Below are 25,581 nucleotides of genomic sequence, written 5' to 3'. Positions count from 1 at the left end.
AAAGCGAAGATTTATCATTTTAGTTCATGTATTAGATCTAGATCTAGATTTTAGATCTAGATTTCTAGATCTAGATCTGGAAAGTTAGATGCCCCCCAAAATATTTTTATAAGGCCTATGATTAAAAATTTATTATCAAGAAGAGGATTTTTCGTTGATTTACGATAATTTCGATGACAGTCGATCCAGGGGGGTAACTATGAAAGTACTAAAAAGACCTTGACCTTTTTTGCCTTGTCACAACAGGGCCACTGACCCGCAATACCAGAAAAATGGCTTCTCATTCTCTTATCGTCGCCCCTGTCTGGATTGACACGGACGAAGACTAAATGCAAGCTATTGCTCCAACTGGAACGAAGTATAATTGAACACATAATAGCGTTTTTGAAAACTTATCTGTCGGCCTTTGCAAGATAAGGTATGGTTCCCCTCAGTTTTGTAGACGCAAGCAGTGCAACAACGCGGTGTCGGTGTGGTGTGTGTCTGTCCCGCCACAGCCACTAGATTCTAGATATCTACCTGATTGATTCGACATTCAATGTGTATTAAAATTTTTAAATCATAAAATTGCTGCAAACAATCATCCATCCTGTTGCTACTACAGCCGACTGGACTGAGGGCACTCCCGTCCTGTTCAATTGCGGTCCAGTTTGGGGATAGGTCTTGATCTAGCTTGTTTTGACCCCACTGATGATTACTCTGGTTCTAAACTAAAATGTTAAGACTCTAACTCTAAATGATTACTTTTTGATGCGCGTGCCGATATAGAGAGATTACATAGCCCATCAAACTTGGTGATTTTGTAGTTTCGTTCGTTAAAGTTAACTCTTATCCTGTGTCTGTGCATAGATGCGAATCTTATCAGCAACCGATTACGTCGGACGTTCCGGGCAGGCCGCCGGGGTCACTCAGTGTGTACTGTTGGTGTACAGCGCGCGCGCGCCGGGAAACGTGTTTCTTCGCCATGAATACCGTAGTAGTGTGTAAATCGATGATGAAAATAACACTCTATCTTTCTTAGCTTTCTTTGTATAAAGTGTTATAAACAATGAATCCTCACACAAGCTTGTAAGACATTACGAGTGAGTAGTACGCCCATTCGAATTATAACCTTTCTAGATGCTCTTGTTGTTATGAATGACCTGAGGTTCGAAAAGACTATAGGTGAAGGAAGTGGCTATTCTCAACCGGGGTGAGAATAAAAATACGATCTACCTCTCACCCCGGGTGAGACTTGCCAGCGTAGGCTATTCTCACCCGGTGTGAAACAAGACCTGTTTTTCCTCATTTTGGAATACTGTCTATTGGTGTGGATGATCAAATTGATAATTTTTTTTAAAAGCCAAGAAAAAATTACGTTAAAGCACAAAAGTAAGCTAATTTGATCGTCTTCAAAGATGCTATGGCTGTTTCACTTTTCGAATCGAGCCGAACTACGCGGGTCGCCATTTTGTTTTGCCCGTAAGTTCTTGCAAGATCTACTCCTCCCCTCTCTCTTTCTCTGTCTCTTTCTGAAAACTGTCTATCGGTGTGGACGATCAAATTGACCAAAACAAAGTTAAAAAATGATGTTAAAAAACAAAACTAAATTGATTTGGTTGTCTACAAAGATACTATATGAACGAACTTATAAATTTTACTCAGCAATAACATCATTAATATAAAAAAATAAAACCCTTTTAATGGACACACGCTGTTATGATGGTGTATACTAATTATTTTCAATGTTTGAATGCACTACTGTTTGATAGTTTAAGATTAACAATATTCTGTATTTAACATACAATTACGTGTGCGTAAAAAATGCCCTATTTTCAGTATTATTATCTTTCTATGAAGAGATATAAGATGCACACATCAATCTACTTGCTCATGCAGCTTGACCAACTTATTTCCCTGCAATATGCATAAAGTTTTCAGAAGAAAACATATTTTTCCATGAGTAGTGGTTGATTTAAAAAGTCCTCATGCAAACACCCCCACCTTTTGGCAAAAGCTCAGTTCCCACAGTTCTTACCCCCAACTATTTATATTGGATTCATTGTTATTCGCCGGTTTGGGCTCCAAGAGTCAAGTGTAGGGCCCAGTAGGTGTGTTTCAGGGGGTGCTTGCCCCCCTGACCTATAAAAATGGGGGGGGGGGGGGGTTATTGGTACAATTGTACTAATAACTAGGCCAGGGCAAGATCGACTCTGGGACTGATTCTTTCGAGTCCAAATGAGGACTCAAAGAATCGATCTTGTTCACAGACTCACAGCTTCGAGTCCGCCCAGGGTCGATGCCTCCTGTCTCCTTTTTTTAGCCTTGTTCCTAGCCTAGACTCCGAGAATCGAGGCAAGAATCTCTACCGCACTATTACAGTCCTGTCATGGGATAGGCCTAGGGCTGTCCCACCCCACAGTCGAGATTCCACGTCAAAGCCTGCCTGATGATGCTTGTCGGGTGTCTCCTCAGGATGTGTCCAATCCATTTCCATTTCTTCACCTGTATGTCTTCTTTTACTGGCCTTTGGCTTGTTCTTGCCCACAGTTGAGCATTTGTGACTCGATTGTACCACTATCCTTTGTAGGCATCCATTTATGAAGCCCTGCAGTTTCCTTGCTGCTGATGCTGTGAGCCTCCATGTCCACGTTTGTTTTGAAGATCCTCTGCTTTGTGTTCAATCCCAGTTCCTTAAACATCCATATCTTCCTGAGGATGATGAATGCTGGTCTTGCCTTTTGGATTCTGACTTTGATGTCTTCATCTGTTCCCCCCGCCTTGTTGAAAGATAACACTTCCCAGGTAGGTAAAGGATTCAACATCCACTAATGGTGCCCATTGCAGTGTGATAGGAACGTCGGCTGCATTCATTCGAAGGATTTTCGTTTTATGCATGTGAATATGGAGTCCAACACTTCTGGAGAAGGTCCTGAGGCGATCTGTCTTTTGTTACATCTGGGCTCGACTGTGAGAAAGAAGTGCCAAGTCATCGGCAAAGTCCAAGTCTTCCTGCTGACTGGAAAAGGTCCACTGTATGCCACCGCATTGTCCCGATGCTGTCTCTCTCATTATCCAATCCTCTGCTAATAAAAATAGAAAAGGCCGTAGCAGCCATTCCTGTCTCACTCCTGTTTTCACTTTAAACGAAGGCCTCCAAGTAAGACACTGCAGCTCCTTCCCTCATACATCTTCTTGATCAATCTCACAATCTTGTCAGGTATTCCGTAGTGGCGCATGAGCTTCCATATTGAGTCCCTATCTAGACTGTCAAAAGTTTTCTCGTAGCAAACAAAGTTAACGTACAGGGAAGAGTTCCACTCTGTGGACTGCTCCACTATTATCCTCAAAGTTGCAGTCTGATCTGTACATTATCTCTTTTTACGAAATAGTACCTGTTCCTCTCGTATTTTTTCATCCACAGCTTCCTTCAGTCTTTCCAGTATGGTACGACTGAAAATCTTCCCAGGAATGGACAGGAGCATTATTCCTCTGTAGTTTTTACACTCATGCAGGTCTCTTTTCTTGGGTAGTTTAATCCTATGAAAATTTTTTCGCAGTCCCATATCTTGCCAATAATTCCATGAAGAATCCCTGCCGCAGTGTCGATATCCGCCTTGAGAACTTCTGGGGGAATTCCGTCTGGGCCGGCTGCCTTGCCTGCTTTCTGGTGTCTTATCGCCTTCTTGATCTCCTCTAAACTAGGCTTTTCTTCACTCACCCCCAGATCAATCTTTGCTGGTGGAATGTCAAACTTTTTCTGGCCTTGGTCTGTTCAGTAGCTCATTGAAATGCCCTTTCCAGCGTTGTTTCTGTTCGTCTGGATTTGTGAGAAGCTTTCCCTCTTTATCCTTCACTGGCACATCTGCGTTCCTGTATCTGCCTTCAAGTTTCTTGGTGGTTTCATACCGTCCTCTCATATTTCCTGCCCCTGCTGCTTCCTCTGCCTCGCACGCTAGGTCATCTACATGGTTTCTTTTATTTTTCCGTTTGTTGACTTTTACATCCTTCATTGCTTTGGTGTATTCTTCTTGGGCCTTTGCTTTGACTGCTCTTCTCTTGCTCCTTTTTACCTGATCCTTTTTCTTTTTCCTGCACTCAAACTTCCTCAAGAGTGGTGGCAGATATCCATGGCTTGTGCTCACGTTTCCCCAGTACCTCTTGACACATAGTGTTCCAGCCTTCTTTTGTTGGCTCCCATGTTTCGTCCACGCTGCTATCCTCACCTAGTGTTTCCGGCACTTAGAACCTGTTCTTAACTGCTACATTAAACTCCTCTCTTAACGATGGCTCTCTCAGAAATTCCTCGTTGTGCCGGCACCTATGATTGACAATCCTCTGTCTTTGATTTAGTTAGTCGGATTGTTGATATGAGCAGATGATGGTCCAAAGCTACGTCTGCACCCCTGTAAACTGTAACATCCATAGGAGCCGTGTTTTCTCATTCACATTTTTGATAATTCGCAAATAAAATGTTAAAAAAATCTAGCCATCTTAGCCCTCTTGCCAATAACTCTATGTGAATGAGTAAACATGGCTCCTAAAACTCCAAAATATAGATGTTACGTCAATTTTAATTCTAGGTAAGTAGATGTCACAGGATTTGCCAAGTCTCATTTCAAATCGGTATCCAATATACGGCTGCCTCGTAAACAAAAGAGAGTTCGTCACCGATGCCTACGTCTCATTCAAAACACATTAAGTTGGTAGCTCCAGATGTTCGTCCAATAGAATTATAACAAATCGATCCACTTAGAAATGAGGAGCTCGAAAGGATAACCAGAAAACAAGACTTCATTTTTCTGTGCCCACGAAATCTTTCAAATGAGCTTTATTTTATATAAAATAATATTACCTGATTAAAATAAGCTTATTTGAAAATTTTGAATAGCATTTGTGCTGGTCAAAAGAACAATTTGAGAGCAAAAAACATTCTGAAATTAACCTTTATTATTCCGTTTCGAACCTCAGATCATTCGTCAACAACAAGAGCATCTAAAAAGGTTATTCGAATAGATAGGCGAAACTACTCGTAATGTCTTCAGCTTATGAGAGGGGGTCATTCATGTCTTCATAACACTTTTTTTTTATAAATAGAAAGCTATAAAAGATAAAGTGTTATTTTCATTATCGATTAACCCTAACCCTAACCCTAACCCACGGTATGCCCGGCGAAATCACATACGTTTCCAGTGCAGCTCGCTGTACACTAACAGTACACGCTGAGTGACCCCGGCGGACCGCTCCCCGTCCGACGTAAGAAGTTAACCTGATAAGACTCGCATCTATCTTGGCACAGATGCAGGACAGGAGTTAAGAAGGCATTAGGTATAGTGCAAGTCAGTCTGGCAAGGCAAAACCAGCAAAGGGGAAGGAGACATCGGTCATTGCTGAACAGTTTGTGACATTCCCCGTAGCATTGAGCCCAGCTTCTTTTTTAAAGTTCAGCTCAGAAATTAACAATTTTCCTACTCCAGAAAACTTGTATGACATCACATGTTGTTTGATGGGCGCTATATGTTTAGCATTGTACTGTGGTGGTGAAGCTGGTGGTTGGCAATAGTTGTACTATGGTGCGGTTTGCTCCTTCTTTCTTCTATCAAACATCTATCACCCTGATCACGACTCCTTTTTTGTTTGTTTTTTTACTCTTGTAACACCTCTAATCTTCAGCACTTATAATATGACCTAATTGTGTTGCAAGTGCTGCTGTAAAACTTTTACTAAAACTAAATAGCAGTGAAATCAGGTTCTTTCCAAAATAATGAAATCAAAGAAACTGGCATTCAGACAATAATATTTGTCACTTTTTTTTTGGGGGGGGGGGGGGGGGTCAACACCTTTTATTTATGTCAATTTAAAAACAAATTTGTGAATGGATTTTACTGAAACTGATTTAACTTGATTGAAAACATTAAAAAAATGTAAATTTGCAGCTTCCAGGTTCACTCAACTTTTGGAAATCACTTTTAATGATGAGCATTTTCTTTGCTTACTTTACATCTGCTACCAGGCAACCCATATCTGCTTCAATCACAAGTATCTTGACTCTTGTTCAAGTTAGATTGTTTTGTTTTGTTTTATTTATGAAAAATTGCATCTCTATCAAAGCAAGACTAAGGAACAAGTGTTAAGACGTTTTCAGTAACTAAAATGGTCTCTACAGCTAAACAGGTTTGAGGGCTCTTTTATGAATGGAAAAATTTAGATATTACAAGGTGAAAGAAAGAGAAAAAGGACTTTTTTGTAATTTACTTATCCCTTAATTTGTAAAAATTTTAGTCTCAAAAGTTTATAATATCTCATTTCTTTGTATTTTGAACACATGACATGTGAACAGTCGAACTTGTCTCAATGGTCAGCCACCTGTAAAATAAGACATTTGCCTCTGTACAAACGGCAACTTCAGATTTCCCTCTTTGCAAACTTTTTAAAACATTATAATGAGACTTTGCATAAGTGAAGAAAGACTTCTCAGTGTAGTTCATTTATTATAAATGGTAGATGATGATTTCATCTGTGAACACGGATTAACAGGGACCATGAATGATACAGGTTCGACATAACATGAAATAGTATGGGGTACACCACATAACGTACAGTGAACATGAACTAATATCATATAACAAATAACCATAAATAATAATGGGCAAATGGGTGGTAGTCCATTTCGACTTTATAATTATAACAAAAAGACTTCCGCATCCCGTCAGTTTCACCATGTCTTACTTGCTTGTCTTACTTGTCCACTGTGTTGGGGTCACTGCAGTGGGAACATGTCCATCTCTGCTCTCCCCGCCTCTTCAGGATCCATCCCAGAGTCTGTCTGCTTATAGCTTATAGTCTCCATCATAATCTGGTCAGAGTTTCACCATGTGTTTGCTGCCAGACTATGTTTATCCTGCTCTTCCCTTACATAACAGGCTGTTTTTACCAGTTACATTTGCTGTGTCTCCAAATGGCACAGCTTTCCATGGGGACCGGCTTCAAAATAACCTGTTTATGTCTTGTGATAAAGGAACCAAAGATGTCCGCAGTCTTTGTTTGACGGATGTCACTTATTTACTGATGTTGCGTTAACTTTTTCTCTTCTTATTTTGTCTCCAGCGTCATGGGCACTGATGGAGCAGAGGAGGACGCTGTGTTCACCCACACTCTTCAAGGTCACGACCAGAAACTCCGCAACAACCTTCACCGACAGCGACAGCAACGACAATTTTGTGACCTGGCTCTTCGCACGGGGGACACAAGCGTTTCTGTACATGGATGCGTCTTAGCAGCATTCAGCCCCAAAATAGCTTCAATTGTGTCAGAAACCAGTTCGGAGCCGACTGAAGCTGAGAAGCAGTCAAAAGTTGGTAACTGTCGCACAGTGGATGTAAATTTCCGTTATGAAGCCGTGGAGATAGTGGTTTCTGCTCTCTACACCGGTGTTTTCCGCATTTCCAAGAAATACCTCTCTGAGGTCCTGTCTGCTCTGGAGTGGCTGGAGATTTCTGAACTTGCCGCAGTCACTAAACAATTTCTCGATGGCAAAAACAAAAAACCAACGATTGTTACTTCTGAAGAGAAAAAAGGAAGAGGGAGGTCGAAAGGTGTGTCGGCGAAAAAATCAGCTCAGACCAACCAGAGACGCAAAAGCAAATCAAATTCAGACGATTCGAAAGATCATGCTCATTCTAAGGACGAAAATAATTCTGGGGAAGAAACAGAGGTCATTGCTGTGGAGGCCTCAGACTCTACCCCTGTGCAGTTGGGGTCAGACATGATAGTGAAGTCTGAAGTGAAAGAAGAGGTTGAGGATTCCTCGGCGCCTCTTGACACCTCTTGGTCGTCTGCGGCTAAACCAGATGGTGCTGAAGCAGAAAGCACTGAGCCGGTGGAGACCTCAACTACAGCTTCTCCATCCACTGCCAAAACCTCGTCTTCTGCTCGGAGACGCAAGAGAGGGCGCCCGGTCAAAGTGAAGGTGGACACACTCACAAAAAAATCTCAGGGGAAACTGTCTGGGGCTAAAAAGCGAAAGCAGACGAAATCTGGTTCGGACCGATCGGCGTCCGGTAGAAGGAAGAGCCCGAGACAGCAAGTGAAGAAGACGAAACCAGAAAAGCAAGTGGAGACAGAAGAAGTAACAACAGAGGATGTTGGGGTAAGCCCAGATTGCCTTTGTGTTTGTATTTCGTTCATACTTTTCTCCTTCATCTTCACCTTCACCTATACTGTAGTCCGGCCGACTGTTGGTACACCACTCACTGCAGATTTTGCAAACCAGCTTCTTCCACTCCTCGCGGTTTTCCGCTTTCTCAGTTCTGTCGTAAGATGTTCCAGGCATGGCCCACCCGTTCTTTATTTTGTCTTCCAACCTATTGTTTCCTCTGTCTGCCTCTTCGTTTCCCTCTTCTTGTTCTGTTCCCTTGCAGGATAGTCTTGGCCAGTCCAGATGACCATGTGACAAGGCTGAACCACTTTAGCTGCATCTTTTCAGTGGTATTTATAATTTTGTGTTAGTAGTTTTATGAGAATACAATTGCAACTCCCCACATTCCAATTTTAAAAAAATGATGTGGCCTTTGGCTGCCCCAACCCATCCCCACCCTCATGGCCTATCGGGGGAAAAAACATTATTACCCCCGGACAATCTACATCATGTGCTGTTGTCTAGCTTTACAATCTTCTGTTTACAGAGCCTTTGTAATCACACAAGGCCACGTAACCCTTAGAAAAACATTTATTAGGTCAAAGCCAGGAGTAAGGTAAACATTGGTTTGACATGGTGTGAAAAATTTCCCACACCTTTTATTGTGGGTGACGGCTAGTTTTCTTGAAACTGACTCGCCATAATTTTACACTGGATTGTGGGTGGTTGGCGGATGCTCAGGTGTGGTTTACTTCTTCTTTCCTATCAAACATCTATCATCCTTTGGGTCTCTCCTCTTTCTTTACTTTGTGTGTTTCTCTCTTGTGACTCCTCTACTAATCTACAGCATTTATACCAACTAATTGTATTGCAATATTGTGATGCATGTGTCGTTAAACTCTTTACCAGAACTAAAGTTTGCAGAGAGCAGTGCAGTACGTGTTTGTGTTCAAACAATTTGTAAAGAGTTTGATTTTTATTTTTTTTGCTTTTTGTGTTGTTTTTTTCTTTTAGGAACAGGATGATCCGAAAGTGCTGTCTCAGGGTTTGGAGACGGAGTTGGACTTTATCCTGGGCCGCGTGGACCACCTGCGTTGTGAGAAGTGCTTCCTCAAGTTCTACGACCTGTCGGACTACAACGAGCACGTGAACAACCACCCGACGCACACCTGCGGGGAATGTGGCAGCGTGTTCTATCGCAAGCAGAACCTGACGCGGCATATTCGGCAGACACACATCGGCAACGCCCACCTCAAGTGCCGGCACTGCGACGTGGTGGCCAAGACGGAGAAGGCCCTGAGGCGGCACGCCCTGGACGCCCACCAGGAGAAGAAGCCGTTCCACTGCGACCACCCCAACTGCAACTACAGCTCGTGGAAGTTTGACTTTGTCGTCCGCCACAAGATGATCCACGACGAGGTGAAGGCCTTCTCCTGTGACAAGTGCGGCATGTCCTTCTCGCAGTATGCGGGCCTGACCAGCCACCAGAGAGCCTGCTACCAACTACAGCAGTACCTATGTGACCTGTGCGGGCAGAGCTTCAACCACCAGCAGAGCATGAAGTCTCACCGGCGCAGCATCCACCTGGGCGAGAAGCCCTACCAGTGCAAGGAGTGCGGCAACTCATTCAGCGACCACCGCAACCTGCGGCGGCACATGCGCATCCACGAGAACATCTACCCGTACTCGTGCCCCGTGTGCTGCCAGCAGTTCCGGCACTCCAACTCGCTCAAGGCGCACATGAACCGGCACAAGGACGTGGCGGAGAACTTCAACTTGGTCACGCCCTCAGACGGGAGGAACCGGCTGGGCGGGGCCAGCTACAAGAAGGTGCGTCGGGGCCGTGGCTCGAAGGCCACAGCGACGGCCAAGTCTGGGAGCGGGCAGCTGGAGGACTCCAAGTTTGGTGTGGTGGATAAGCTCGGCTTGTTCGACAAGGGCCTCTCGCAGATCCCGCTGTTTCCCCCAGCATCGTCGCCATCATCACAGGACCTTCTTGGACACCAGGACGACTCCAACTTCGACAACAGCCACAGCAACGACCTTGACATGGCGCTCGACCCGTCCAGACACCTGAGCTCAGCGTACGCTTACGGGCCTCGGGCTGCAGGCCTTATGGGAGCTCGTGCAGGGATTGGAGAGGCCGGAGGGGGTGAGGAGGGAAACGAGGAGGAATTTGGGATGGCCAACTCTAGCGGTCACTTTAGTGGCTTACTGGACAGGAATTTTTACGGCCTCTACTCTTCGGGGGCTGCCATGGGGCCACCTGATAGAGCCCTGGTGTTCAGCGGCCATCCAGGGACGTACATCGCCCCACTTGAGCTGACTCAGCATCAGCAGGGCCACCGCATGTCTCCGAGAGACCGTTACCGGGGCAACGAGATGCTGCGGGAGGCAGAAGGAACTAGCCACTGGCTGGAGAAGAAGCAGGTGGCTTTCCCCATGCCGCACAGTACGGGCTTCTCTCACGGGTTCGACCCACGGATGGTTTCCTCGGCCTCCTCCACCGCATCCCACGTGGCCAACAGTCGGCACCACGGCCCGCCCGCCTCCAGGCACCACACCGAACCGCTCAATCTGAAAAGCCCGGCTCCGGACGTCGCTTTTGAGATGGAGTCATCACCGTTCCGCTACCCGGGTCACCTTCACCCCGGGTCTCGCCTAGACCAGCAGCAATCTCCTCAAGCCTCGGTCGACGCAGCATCGCGAAAGCGATCCGACGGCTACCCCCCGCACCAGGACTCTTCTTCCTCTCCACTCCCGCCCTCGACAGATTCCTCCGTCTCTCAAGGTCATGATGGAGGAGGGGGCAGCAGTGGCGGCGGTGGTCACCATGGAAAGTCTCCACACGAGCAGAAAGATGCTTTGAAAAAGCACAGCGACCTGCTCTCGGGTGGGGCTTCTATCTCGATGGGTTGTGAGAGTCCGGAGGTCAAACCTCTGGTCAAACACAGCAGTATGGTCCTCATCGACTCGGAGGCCCTGATGCAGAAGGTCAGCAGTTCCGCCTCCACGTCTGGTCTTGCAGCGGCTGCTGGCCTAAGCCTGAACAGCATGATGGCCGCAGCGGTCGGGCCGCTGTCGATGGGGGCAGCGGCTCGCATCTCTGTGGCGAACCCCGCGGGTAGCGAGAGCCAGGCCAAGTTCACTCCCTTGGTGCCCATAAAGGACGGATTATCGTCGTCGTCAGCGACACACCTCATCCCCGTGATGCAGCAGAACGCTCTAGGGGGCGGGGCCACCACTGGGCCGCCTGCCTTCCCCGGGATGGACAGAGCGAGCTCCTCCTCCTCCTCTCTGCAGAACCTCCCGAGGGACGCCAGCGGTGACAGCAGGTCGGCCCCCACCATGGACGATCCGTACGCCGGCTCGCAGCTTCCCCACAGCAAACAGCACCACCACCACCACCAACATCACCACCATCACCATCACCCTCATCAACAGCAGCAGCAGCATCATCCTCAGCAGCAGCAGTTGCAAACGTCCTCCGACAAGGGTATTGTGGACGGCAAGGAAAAAGCTCCCGGTCAGACCTACGCTGGTTTGGAGACATTAGCTGACATCTGTTTCCATAGTTCCTCCGACTGACAACTGGTTTATCCAGCGATGGCCCATCCAACCAACATGTTCTGCCTAGCTAACAGGTGGAATTTTGTTGCAGTGCTTTTTTTTTTCAAACTCTTAAAGGATATCACGGAACCATATAGATCTGTGTCTGAACAGCAATGGCGTGGCACATTTTGAACCATCATGCATCACCTGGAAACTGACTTTGAATCTTGCATTGTATGAATTGAAAAATATCCATGGGTAAGGAAGGTAATTGACTTTTGTTAAGTGTCCGAAAAGGTTGGGTCTTCACACGTTGTGCATCCTCTGTGAGATAAGGTGATGATTGTCATCCTTGAACGAGCTAGTAAAATATTTCCCCCCATCTAGATAGAGTGTACACTGACTGTAATGCATAGAAAACTGACTGTAATGCATAGAAAACTGACTGTAATGCATAGAAAACTGACTGTAATGCACAGAAACTGGTTTCACTTCAACAAAGGCAATGGGCACTGTAGAAATCTGTTGGGGTGGTGACGGTGAAAAGAATTTTTACAGGAAAAGAAGACCATGGTTTAAATCATTTTTTGATACAGGGTGATCGCAAACAAATTTCTGCCACTAAAATCCAGGTAAAAGAAGTATTTGTACATACATATATATCTATGTAAATGAGAAATTTGGTGTTTTGAAATCTAACTCTGTGGACAGAGTTTTAAAACAAAATTCTCAAAATTGATTCGCCCATCTAGATAAGAGTGAGATTCATGTGAGAGCCATATTTCATTCACCTCGCATGGGTCTCTTTCAAACTGCTGAGGGAACCACTAGCACATGGATGTTGACCTGTGATGCTGTGTCTTTATATGGCTTAGTTTTTCTTTTACTGCTGTACGATACAAATGTAATAATAATAATAATGATAATAACAACATATGCATAGGATTATTTTGTATAGTGCAAATTCCTGTTCAGCAACTATATTTAAAAATAAAATAGTTGTACATGGTGATCTACCCTCTTGGATGTTGGGATATGATGTTCATGACGGAGACTGAGACCATGTAGTGATATCCTTCAAACAGACTTGCGCTTCCGGTCTCTTCTTTCATGTCTTGACTGTCTCACTGACATTTTTTTCAGGATGGGCTTTGATAATGTCCTACTTAACACACTCAACATTCCTTTGAGTCATGGATGTTTGGCATATCTCAGAAAATGATTATTGAGCCCCCTGTGTTTAGAATTCAGGGTTAGTGCTGCAATTGTTCAATTGTCCATAGATACATCGTCAAAAAGTACATTGAAGTGAAATTTGCATACTTTTTTTTATGCGCAAAGTTGTTCTAGTTCTATATAAACTGTGAATTTACATTGAGATCGATGTATTTATGGAGAATTTATTTCAGGAAATTAAGACAGACATTTTTTTGCAATCACCGTGTTTAAACATAACGAGTATAATATAACAAAGTTTTTTTTTATACATACCTGTCAATAAAAATTTCGTTTTTTCGAGTGCCTTGGACCAAGGTTGTAAGTGTAGTGTAGATAAACTATGGATAGCGTTTTTCTGTCTGAACGACTCGCGTAGATGAATGCTCGTCATCTTTGCTTGTATTATGACTCATGACCCTGTCCGTCTAGTTCTGTGCTCACAGCATATGTAAGGTTAATCCCCCCCCCCCCCCTCTTTTGAAGATGAATAGATAACAGGAGGAAATGAGAGAGTGAAAAAAGTCTTGATGACTTGCCGTGGGCCCCTCGTCTTTCATTCTGACTCCCCTCTCAATTTTTGAGGTTTAAAAAAAAAATGTTTTGATCCTTGCAAGCCAGTTTTGACCATTATCGTATCGATGTGTTTCTCATTACTCAAGCCAACAAAAAGCAAGCGAACCTGACTGAGTACGTGGATGGGTGACACACAAGTAGATTCAGCTGGAGGCCTGAATGTGTACTTATTGTTGTACAGAGAAGATTGTCGGGATTCATTTTTTTGTACTTTGACTTTTTTAATTCATTGTAGTCAAGACTTTCCTGCTGCTAGTATTCATTCAGATATTTTATTTTTGGAGAGCGTTTCTCATTTTTAAAAGAATTATGCCACGATGAACTATCATCTTGGCTGTTGGACAGTCGAAGTTGTCCAAAATGGCCATCCAGTTGCTACCCCAGAATTCAAAGTTGTATCTCTGCTCAGCACCTCTAGTTTTGAGAAATTTGACGTAAAAAAAAGTTTTGAGTTTAACAACATGTCAAGCTTTGTCCAATGCACTTCTATCTCAATAGCGACTCCGAACAATCTTTAGATTTTGATAGAGCAGATAGACCCGTTTGTTATATATGACCTCATGGTTTTTAGTAACTCAAAACGGCCAAAAATGTCAGGTGGAACTTTGTAATTCTAAGGTACCGATAGCGCATTGGACAGTGTGATTAGAAACTTTTAAAATGTATAAAAAATGTATGGAAAGACTTGAGAAGTGGCTGTTTGTGTAGATGGTTTGTCTTAGGCAGGTGGTCGTTAGAGCAGATTGGACTGTATCAGGATAAAAAAACAACCCAGATCGGAGACTGTGTGATTACACTGAAATATGGTGTTACTGTCTCCAAATTAGCAATATGGAGGCTAGGTTACTGTAAATGGTCAAACATTTATTGTTGTGATCCTGTGTGTGCACCCAAAGGCTAGAGTTTGTTACAGGGTCCAAGTAAAGACACTTAAACTCACAGAATCGAGATTTTGTGAAAAAAATATTTTTGTTTGGCCCCTGGCCTACAGGAGCACCATGCGAGGTTTTTGCCCATTGGCAAATTAATAGGTAGATGAGGTGGAGGTTTTTTATGTAGACTGATGAAGGTGAACAAGCGATTAGTTATGTAGAATTACTTTGGAAAAGTGTGCTTATATTAAGTTATATTGTCGTTCATGCTTGAATCATCTTGGCTTTGAAGCAGTATATATATATATATATATTAGATAATGTATATATATATATATTATATTTAGTCACGTCTGGCTTGCATATTTTGTTTTATGGAGCATTGTTGTTGTTGTTGCCCTGCACAAAATATTGAGGAGAAAGGTTTGATTCCTTCAAGTGTTCCATGATATTTGTGTTGTGTTACTCCTTGGGGAAGGGATTTTGTGTAAGAATTTTCCTCACTTCCTTTCAGGTATGAATGTGTATCAGGTCGAAAACAGCAAAAGATCTTGTCAGCATGTTAACGGCACGTTTTAGCACCTGTGAAATGGCACTTGCATTGTGTGCTTCCCAAGATGTTGAGATTGTTTTACAATGCTATCAGGTCTGCTGATGTACAGTAGTCTTCGTAACGTGGTGCTCGAGAGGGCTCCGAAGTGTGCGTTTACAAGGAACTTGTCTATGTGATCCTGTGCAAATGGGGAAAGGGACACAACCGTCATATTTTCTGGATATTTTAGTGATTACCTCCCGTGAGTAGTGGGGGTTTTCTTTAACAATTAATTACTGTTTCATAAATGATTCTCTGGTGGCAGTTACGTCTACAAAAGTGAAGTGACTGTGTTTGTGTATCTAAATTATATTGTGAGAAGCTTTGATTTTTAAAAAAGCATGCGTTTGAGTGAAGCATGTCTTTGTATGGCGTGCTTTGGGAGGGGGAGACTACTGTATTTAGATTGTAAAGCACATTGAGCTCATTGAAAGTGGGAATTTGCTCTGCACTAATGCTATTTATTATTATCTTATTATTGAAGCAGAAATTCACTCAGTTTGGTTTTAGAGGAATCTAACTTTAACTTTAAAGTGTGTTTGTTATTTTTGGAAAGATTTTTTACTTTGCCTGTTTAGTGTTCTGCTTTAAATAGTCAATGATGGTATATACTCGTGTTCTTCACTTTTGGTAGCAGAAGATGTAAGTTTCATTCCTCTGTGGGGAAGTCTATTTTTGTCAAGTACTTCCATCTTTAACTACTAGAACGATATGTGTGTCTCGACACGTTGGAATCGGGTGCTCGTCAGATTTTGGGCATATGGCATTTATTGGTATCATTTTAAAGCTTGTTCATTTGTCCTGCTTTTGAAGACAAAAATAGCCATCTTAAATAGAAGTCGAGATATTTTCAGTTAGAAGAGGTGGGGGTGGCCTGGTTCCAGTAGTAAACGAAGTGAGAAAATATGGACCCCAAAATTTGGCAACCTCCATAGCTTTCGACTTTAGAGTCCTCGGACACTGGTCATTTACATTATGTTTGCCTTTATTCAATTTTTTTCAGTGAACCAAATTTCACACAGAAATTTGTTTTTAAATCTAATAGACATAAAAGGTGATAAAAGCAAAAAAGCATGAAACTGAGATAAAATTTGCCTAACACTAACCTGCAGGAAGATGTCAATTTCTTCGGTTTCGTTATTTTGATGAGTGCCTGATTTCACCACAGTGCCTCATTATGTCATGTTCAGCCCAGATTAACCATGAAGGACAATCTGACGAGGCGGAAGCAGCCCACTTTTAAGTTAAATGATTTAGTTTGTGTAGATGAAGGTCTTTGGTCAAGTGCATGCAGGACCCTTGCTTGCCCCGTTGTCCTTTATTCGGCTTCAAATGAAATTTAGATCTAGTTGAATAGTGAGCTCCATAGTGAAGCGGGATGATGTTAGCAGAGTGAACGATTAAGGATATACTAATTTATAGCACGTCAAGTGTATTGAAAAAAAAAAGAATGAGGGATGCATTTTTTCTCCACATGCAACGCGTTTCTGGTGAATATATTTAACTGGTCTTACAAAACCGTAGATCTGTAAATAGGCCTACGTGACACATGTTCTGTGTTATTTGTGTTGTATTATCAGAGTAGGAAGTAAATTCTGCGGACAATTTTTTTCTATATATTATCTTTTAAAAAAAAAAAGTATTATCAATGATTGCTATGTAATAGTACCCCCATGTCTTTGATTAGAAGGATTTTTTTCTAAATTTTTACAAAGAAACTGTGTGGTCTTCGTAATTGTACTAAAAGACAATGTATACTGTGCAGGGGAATGGTGGTTAAGCATGAGCAGCTAGGGATGACTTTTTGCTTTTTAAACTGACTGCGAGGATGATAAGAGGACCGATTTATTTTTTGCCTCGTCCCCTTTTTTTTAATGCTTTGATAGCTTCACACTGCCTTTTGTTGTACTAGACTTTTTTCAGAATATAATAACTGTTCATTTTAATTTTGATTTTGTTTTGTTTTTGAACCTTGTTTTCAGTTTGCAGCCTGTTGAAAAGGCTGGGTAAAATGTTAACAGAGGAAAGATTACAGATGGGTCAGGTCTAATTCTTACTGATTTACATTCCAAGCCTTGATACAGTCGAAAAAGCAGACCAAATTGTCCGAGATTGCTACCTGTTGTCGTCAAGAAAAGTCGTTGTCTTAGACAGAGGGACGTCTTAGACAGTGTCTATATAAGGTAAAAAGAACTGCAAGCGGGAAAAATGGCAAGTGGTCATTTGTACTGGTGATTGTCTTGGACAGGTGGCTACTAGAGCAGGTTTGACTGTATGCCGTTCATGTTTCCTTTAAAAAAAAAATTTTTGTTTTAAGCTTTGCTCAGAAGAAAAAAAGGGAAACAGTGGAAGTCATATATATGAGGCGTACTGACAAAATGGGTTACTTTTCGCTATCCAAGAATCTAGATATCGGCCAAAAATCGACACTGTTGACAGATTTATTGATTTTCAATTGGTGCCATTTTCTTAAAATTGATCATGTCTTTTATTATTTCATTCTTACAAATTGTACGAACTCCACCAATAAATTTGATGTAGCAAGTTCCTTAAGGCTAAAACCTGAGAAGTAACTCATTTTTTTCAGCATGCCTCACAAATGTCATTTTCTCATTCAGTGTGGAGGGCTTCAGTGCTCGTGTTGGTAGAAGTTTTATTATTTTTCAGGTCAAGGTGAACGGGATTTTTCTGATCATGATTCTTTAGGTCTCCACGAAAAATTGATATCTCGTTTTTGTTGCACATTAGTTGGTTTGTTTTGTTTGTTTGTCTTTTTGTGTTTGGCTTTTTTAATGATTGAGTTGTATTATTATTTTTTTTTAGTAGAGGGTTTTGCGGCGCTCGTAACTGCATAAGGTCATATGAGCGCCAAGGGGTAGGTGTCAACAGAGAAGTCTTTACAGGGAATCAGACTTACTCTGCTCACCTCTCTAGCTTCAACAGCACAAGGTCTGCTTCAACTATCAAGGCACCCCAGAAATAGCAGGTCTCAAGAGAGTGACAAACATACAAAATAAGTAGAGGAAAATGACAATAGTAAGGATTAGGAAAGAAAAAGCAGCAGTTCCCTGTTGCAGATCGGGCACAGTTATGAGCGTGACCTGAATCAGCCCATTTACAATTCTTCTGTGCATGAACGAGAAATGTCCCCCCTTTGGGAACTGCGTAAAGACACTTCAGTCAGTGGTACTGCCCCGGGGGGGGGGGGGGGGGGGGGGTGAGAGTTGTATTATGAAAGAGATAAAACATCTTTAGTATAAAGTGTCTTGACCAGATGGAATCGGGCACTGGTTCATTTTTGTATAATGGAGTTATTGATATTTTCTTTAAGACTGTTGATTTTCCTTGCTGTTGGTGAAAAAATTTGCCCTTGTATCTTGAATAGGTCTTGAAGGTGATGGTTCAAGCCGAAGGGCTAAAACTCAGATGGTCGCTGGATCGATAAAGTAAAAGTAAAGTAAGGAGATAGTGGTCGCTTGGTGTTTGAGGTAAAACTAGCGAGAAAACGACCGTCAAAGTTTGTTAACTGCCAGAGCTGTAGTGTCCTTTATTAGGCCTCTGACCAGCATGTTTCCGAAAAAGTCCACGCAGGTTTGTGTTTTTAACCACACACGTAAAGGTGTTTTGTTAAAAACCTATGACAATGATAGAAATGACTAAACGGAGGGGAAATGTTGATTTTTTTGTTGTTGAAATTTCATTATTTTGATGAGCACCTGATTTCGCTACAATGTTTCATATATTATAGAATCAGTCTTTTTCCACAAAGGCCTAAATCATATTTTGAAATTTTGAGAAAATGATTGTGTCATTTGGGGTGAAAAATCACTTAACTAGATCTAGTATAAAATCTATGTACATAAATATGGACAATGTATTTTCTTTATGAAGAAGTGAAACAAATATTATATATTGTTTTTGTGGCTCTTGGGTTAAAAAAAAAAAGAAATGAAAAAAAGGTGATACTATGGATAGCAGATTTTAAAAAGGTCAGTCTTTAGTTGATGTGTTTCATCCGTTTACAGGATTTTAAAAATATTTTTTTTCGTTAGTAGTGTTGTACGGTATTATTATTATGCCTGTAGTTTGGGCTTATTTATCGGCATGGTTAGTGTAGTAGTAAGATGCTTCGCCACTGCAATCTGAGGATAAGTTCGATTTCAGTAGTGGGAGGATGTTTTTTTATCCAGTGTCTCCATCTGTCTGTTGAGACATTGTATCCCTCTCAGCCCGGGTCAGTTCTGACAGGCAGGGTCAAAGCAGCCTGCCTCTTTAATGATTTAAATTGCGTGTGGATTGGAGTGTGTAAAGCGTTTGCGCTGATGGTTGTCAGGTGCTCTTGTGTGGTTTGCTCCTTCTTTCCTATCAAACTTCTATTGTCCTGATCTCTCCTCCTCCATTTTTGTGTTTGTTACTCTCTCGTAACACCTCTAATCCATGGCATTTGTATGACCTTATTGTATTTTACGAGTGCTGTAAAACTCTCTGAAACTGAGAAATGTCTACAATTACATTGTAGCTTATATGTTCGTCTTCATGCATTTTGTATGGCTACAGATCCAGCACAATAATGTACAGTATTTCCAGTTTCTACTCATATGTTTTTGTATCGTATTCACTACTACTTCTTTCATTGCCAAGATGGAAATGACAGTTGGTGCGTTAGCATTCATTGAAATGCAAAATTTTGGTCTTTCTCTTTTTCTTTTTTTCCCCCCCGTACGTTTCATTTTTCTTTTCTTTTTTTTTTTAAAGCATGAATACAAATTTTCTAGGGGATGAATAGAGGGTGCCAATGGTAGGTCTTACTTCTTTTCAAAAGTTCTGTTGTTACTGTCTTGTCTTTGTACTATTGCCAAGCACTAAATTGTTGTTATTCTGTCGGTGTGCATCTCATTACTTGTTGTTGGAGGATGCTCTGGTGTGATTCTCTCCTTTTCCATAAAACATGATCTGTCGTCTTATCTCTATCTCTCCTTCTCTGATTTGTATGTAGTATTCTTCTCTAGTAACACGTCTAATCTTCGGCACTATCTTATGACCTAATTGTGTTGCAAGTGCCGTAAAACTCTTACTACCGGTAACACTTCGACAAAACTAAGATGAGCTCAAAAAACACGTTTGTCTGCTGAGAAATTTGTACATGTATTAATTTTAATAATAAATAATATTGATAAAGATAATTTTTATAGCGCCTGCTCCGTTGTGAAAGCAGTTGCAGATGCTGTACACTGTACATTTTTGGGTCTGTGCTGTCGCTGCTTTGGCTCCATTCTTGCAAGGGATTGCAATGTGTGTGAATGACCACATGCATATTTAAACATGTTTTACGATTTTTAGATATGCATTCCTTGTTGTGGTGTTTGGTATACATATGGTGCGTTATTTGTGAAGTAGTTTCTCAATAATTCCCACATTGCTTAGGCTCTAGACCTGTCTACTGTCACAGGTCTAGTTCATAAGCTGATTGATATAATAATATCTATGTATGAGGTATGCTGACAAAAGGATTTACGTTTCAGATTTTAGCCCTTTGGAAATAATAGTCATGTCAAATTTAAAGGTTGTAGGTTGTTTTTTTTCCAATTTATACGGATGAAATGATAAAAGACGTGTTGTATGTTAAACTTATCTTAAAGTTTGAAAGTGGGTGGTTGGCGGGTGCTCTGGTGTGGTTTGCTCCTTCTTTCCTATCAAACATCTGTCGTCATTATCTCCCCTCCTTCTTTTTTGTGTATGTTACTCTCCTGTTACACATCTATTCTTCGGCACTTATATGACCTTATTGTGTTGCAAGTGCCGTAAATCTCTTACTAAAAAAACTAAAAGTTTGAAATCTACAAATTTGATAACATGTCGAATAATTGGTGTAAAACTTTGTTATACCTACTCATCACTTTTCTGAGCAGAGTATGGCGGAGTCTCACTCTCAGCAGTCAATTTGTTTTGACCACTGTGTCGAATTTGTGGCCAATATCTCCTTTTGCAGATTGAGAGACAGTAACTCATTTTGTCTGCATGCGTGACATTATATTATTATAATTATGAATCATTAATGTTTATCAAAGATGTGGGATTATTGTAGCTTTATCCTGTGATTGCCATTACAACCATGATTAATTATCATAATAATATAATTCATACATTAATTGCTGTATATTTTAGCTCATGAGTACTTAATTACTGTACTAATCACTAAAGCCATGTTTACTTTTGTACGTTTGTGTATAAATTTGATCGTCACAGTTATGATCATATAGTATTTGTATGTTTATGCGAACATATTATAAATGTTTTTGTGAACGCTCATTAAAGAAAATACAATATTCTGACACAATCTGATTTTTAAAAAAAAATTTTTTTGGGTCCCATGTCCTGATTTTGGTGCCTATGTTTGTTGGTTAAGTAAGAATGTATTGACCTGATGCAAATTGTTGTTTTCTAGAAAAACGGAACAAGAAAAGGGGGAATTGTTAAGTCGGTGATGGTGATGGTGATGGTGACGGTAATGGTTAGTGTGATGATGATCATGATGATGATGGTGATGGTGACGGTAATGGTTAGTGTGATGATGATCATGATGATGATTGTTTATGGTGACGATGATGATGTTCTGGTGTTGGAAATGACGTGCATATTAGTCTTAGAAGTTTGTTTGGTGCTTACTCTAGATCCCCGCCAGGCTGTCCTGGGGGGCAGGACCCAGCCCTCATTCTCAACTCCTCGCATAGAGTGACCAAAAATTTGGAAATAATTCGTTATATTCATCCCTGGCATTTAATAAAAGTAGGCCGATAATCACATGGGGGCCGCTTCTAAGTGATGACGTTGTTAGTGTGTTACCGAACGACTATGCTATCATATTTTCAAAACAGTGAAAGGAGTGTGGCCGATAAATCTTTGTAATATTGATTGTCATAGTCAATGCAGACTAACTTGTGTGTTTACAAGTTATCGTTATCGTCATTCGCAACTGGTCCCGAGGCACTTCTGTGCTATATATATATATATATATGCTCACAAAAAGCAACCCACAGTACTGGAGTTTCGGAAGCGAAGTTGCGTCCAGCGAGAACTCAGACACCACAGGCTTTAAAAGTCCCCGTCTCCAAAGATATAGTACATTAATAGGCCACTATTAATGTAATAGAAAGACTGACCAGTTAATATTAAGTGCAGGAAAGTTTATTCTATCAAATTACTTCCCTATTCTATCCACATATGATGACACGCGACCGCAAATGGCACCATTAAGTCTGACTAAGAGTATAATGAAGGCAAAAAGATGTTATAAAAGTAGGCCTACCATTGGATAATTAAATTACGTAAACACACGTATATAAAACGCAAATCCACACACACTTGCACACACACACACATAGCTATGTATAACAATAATAGTCTTCCACTTTAGCTCGCTCTCATGCGGGGACGAAACAAATTTAAGCAGAGCCGGCCAAACACTTAAACAAATAAAAGTGGCTTGAGATGGAGACTTGAAGCCTAAACTTTAGCTCTTAGCCCACAAGTGCCTTCACTCTCATACATTTCTATGATATTTCTTACTTTCCCCTACTTACATTTAGATAGACACAATCTGACTTCTCTTCTTTGATATATTATTATTGTGGTGAAGCTGGGGGGGGGGGGGTCCGAACTCCCAACTCTATGTGTTTGGAGTGGACGCCCGGTGGGTGTTCTGGTCTGCTCTTTCTACTTGACTGAGGTATTAGTGAAAATGCACATATGCAACTTTGCTGCAATAAAACTACATGTGCAAGGGCTCTTGTCTATATTTTGATCCCACTTGACTGACACTGAGTCGTTTTTTAACAACTTTTTAATTAAACTCTGGGTTGTAGAGAGCTCATCTTTTGACACCACAGAATTTTTAAGTGTAGAATTCTGTGTTTGACACAATATGGGCGATTACTCCAGCATCGATATAATCACGAAAAAAAAAAATATCGAAAAAATAGCCCTTGTTGGGTTCTTGCCCACAGCCTGTGATTTGAGCCCTGATAAACATGGTCCGTACCTATATATCTATTTAACACGTTATAGAAGTTTTTTTATGTTTTAAAAATCTAGGCTTTTCATCCAGACCCCCCCCCCCCCCCCGCCCCTGCGCCAAAGAAATCCTCATTACTGATTAAAATTAGGATTATTATCTATTATTCATTTCATAATGGATGAAAATGACAATATTTTTTATTGTTTATTCTTATACTTATTGTGGTTTTTATTATTGTTCTTCTTTTTTTCGTTTTCTTCTTCTTCTTCTTCTTCTTCTTCTTCTTCTCCTTCTCCTTCTCCTTCTCCTTCTCCTTCTCCTTCTCCTTCTCTTTCTCTTTCTCCTTCTCCTTCTCCTTCTCCTCCTTCTCCTCCTTCTTCTCCTTCTTCTTCTTCTTCTTCTTCTTCTTCTTCTTCTTCTTCTTCTTCTTCTTCTCATTATTATTATTATTACTAGTCAAGCACACACATAGGGAATTGGGCAAGGTGCCGGATACCTTTTTTGTTATTAAATGTACCAATTTCGCTGGGTACTGTTTTAGATGCAAAGAAAATATAAAGAGAGGAACAATGTTGAGCCAAGACATCTATTTGTCATGCGTATGTTGGTTATGTGTAGGCTAGACTATTATTGTAGTATGTTCAACCGCCAAAATGATCGTGAGAATATCTCATAAAATATTTATTCCCACTTTGGGCAAAATCATATTCATAAACTTTAAAACTCAATGTGGGAATCATGGTCTCCAGATTTTTTAAACACTTAAGTTAACCAAAGATGTGAATACACAAACTAAAAGCGAAAAAGAAGAACATAACAGTATTACAGTTTGGAGGATTATTATAACATATTAATATAATATTATGACAATTTTCAATTTGATGTCAAATTTGGCTGTTTTTTTGTCTAGCCTTTCGCGGCCATGTTTTGGCCAAGCTGATGTCGTATTGTTCAGATACACTGTATATATGGGAAACAAGCTAAACAATTCAATGAACATTAGACGGCTTCCAAACAAAGTGTTTGCAAAGAATTACATCAATAAAATGGCATTAATATATTACAAATAAATGAAGTGTTGGAAAGAGCTGGAATTGAAGATGTCAACACACGCGCGCACACACACACACACACACACACACACACACACACACACACGCGCGCGCGCGCGCGCGCGCGCACACACACATGCTATATAATACATTGATGCGTCGTGGTTTAATCAGGCGCTCCTCAAAATAACGAAGTCAAAGAGATTCGTATATTTTTTTCCCGATAGGCAATTTTTTCTTCCTTTTTTTGCCAACACCTTTTATATCCATTTTAAAACACATTTTTGTGCGTATTTTAATTTTTAAAACCCCCATTTATTAAAGGCATAAAAACATAAATTTTCAGGTTCCAAGGACTCCCAGGCTATGGACGTTACCAAACTTTGGCGGCCATTATCTCTGTATTCGAAAATATTTCGACTTCTATTCAACATACAGTATGGCTATTTTTTTCACTGAAGGGAAGGGACATGGACCGGCTTTAAGGTGATAATGATATCAATAACCCCATATGTCCAAAAATTGACGAGCGCCTGACTCCGTCAGGTCGAGAGACTATTTATAATAATATATTATACGGGTATATGTTTTCTGGGTCAAAGACTTTTTTAAATTGTCGAGGAGACCAGGATTTGCTGTCTTTTGAGCTTTTTTGGGAGTTCAAATAATGTGTGTATAATTTTACATGTGTGCATGTTTGTATAGGTGTGCTTTTGTCCTGGGAAGGGCACAGACACACACACACACACATACACACACACACGCACACACACAAAGAGAGAGAGAGAGAGAGAGAGAGAGAGAGAGAGAGAGAGAGAGAGAGAGAGAGAGAGAGAGAGAGAGAGAGAGAGAGAGAGTTCAGGGTGAGGAAAACGCTGCGCCTGTTGAAATTGATTTATTTTCATTTCCACGCCTAATACAAATACATGTACTGGAAATTAATAATAATAATAATAATAATAATAATAATAATAATAATAATAATAATATAATGATAATAATGATAAAGTAATTATAGTAATAATAATAAACTAATAATTATGATAATAATAACAATGATGATGATGATAATAATGATAATAATAATATATTAAAAAAACAAAATTTAAATAATTAAAACAACAAATAATAATAAATAGCATTTACGCTCCACATTTTCATTTTCTTTTTTAAAAAGAAAGCTCAATGCACATTTTAAAAATCACCACACAGGTAAGTACGTATTACTCAAAATGTATTTTATGTAGGGGGATACAATGTTCTATGAGAAAATTATGATACCTAAGAATTTCAAAGTTCTACCTGACATTTTTGGCCGTATTTAGTTACTAAGACCATGAGGTAAAAAAATATTTAAAAATATTATATCTACTCAATCACTATCATAAGATTATTCAGAGTCGTTATCAAAATGTTCAGAGAATTGCATTTCAAAAAGCTGGACATGTTTTTAAACTCAACATTTTTTACGTCAAATTTGTCCAAACTAGGTACTGAGCGGATAGATTTGAGTAATTTTGAGGTAACGATTAGTCATTCAGTGAGCATAGCAGCACGTGCATTTAAAATGTAGAATAAAGTTAACACTCGCT

At 40.8% G+C, this 25,581-nt stretch overlaps 1 protein-coding gene across 2 annotated transcripts; it reads left to right on the top strand.

Annotated features, from left to right (window-relative positions):
• Positions 1 to 257: 257 nt before the first annotated feature.
• On the top strand, positions 258 to 17,215 carry LOC101861560. Of its 2 annotated transcripts, none has more exons than XM_005091622.3 (3): positions 258 to 358; positions 7,087 to 8,128; positions 9,131 to 17,215. In XM_005091622.3, the coding sequence occupies exons 1-3, from the start codon at positions 330 to 332 to the stop codon at positions 11,702 to 11,704; spliced, it is 3,645 nt and encodes a 1,214-aa protein (XP_005091679.1). In that variant the 5' UTR covers positions 258 to 329; the 3' UTR covers positions 11,705 to 17,215. The 2 variants fall into 2 exon arrangements, with proteins under 2 accessions (XP_005091679.1, XP_005091680.1); XM_005091623.3 differs by having other exon boundaries at positions 272 to 418.
• The last annotated feature ends 8,366 nt before the right edge of the window (positions 17,216 to 25,581 follow it).

Source organism: Aplysia californica, unplaced genomic scaffold (assembly GCF_000002075.1).
Source record: "Aplysia californica isolate F4 #8 unplaced genomic scaffold, AplCal3.0 scaffold00033, whole genome shotgun sequence".
Taxonomy (NCBI): domain Eukaryota; kingdom Metazoa; phylum Mollusca; class Gastropoda; order Aplysiida; family Aplysiidae; genus Aplysia; species Aplysia californica.
This window is presented reverse-complemented; position numbering and strand designations above follow the sequence as displayed.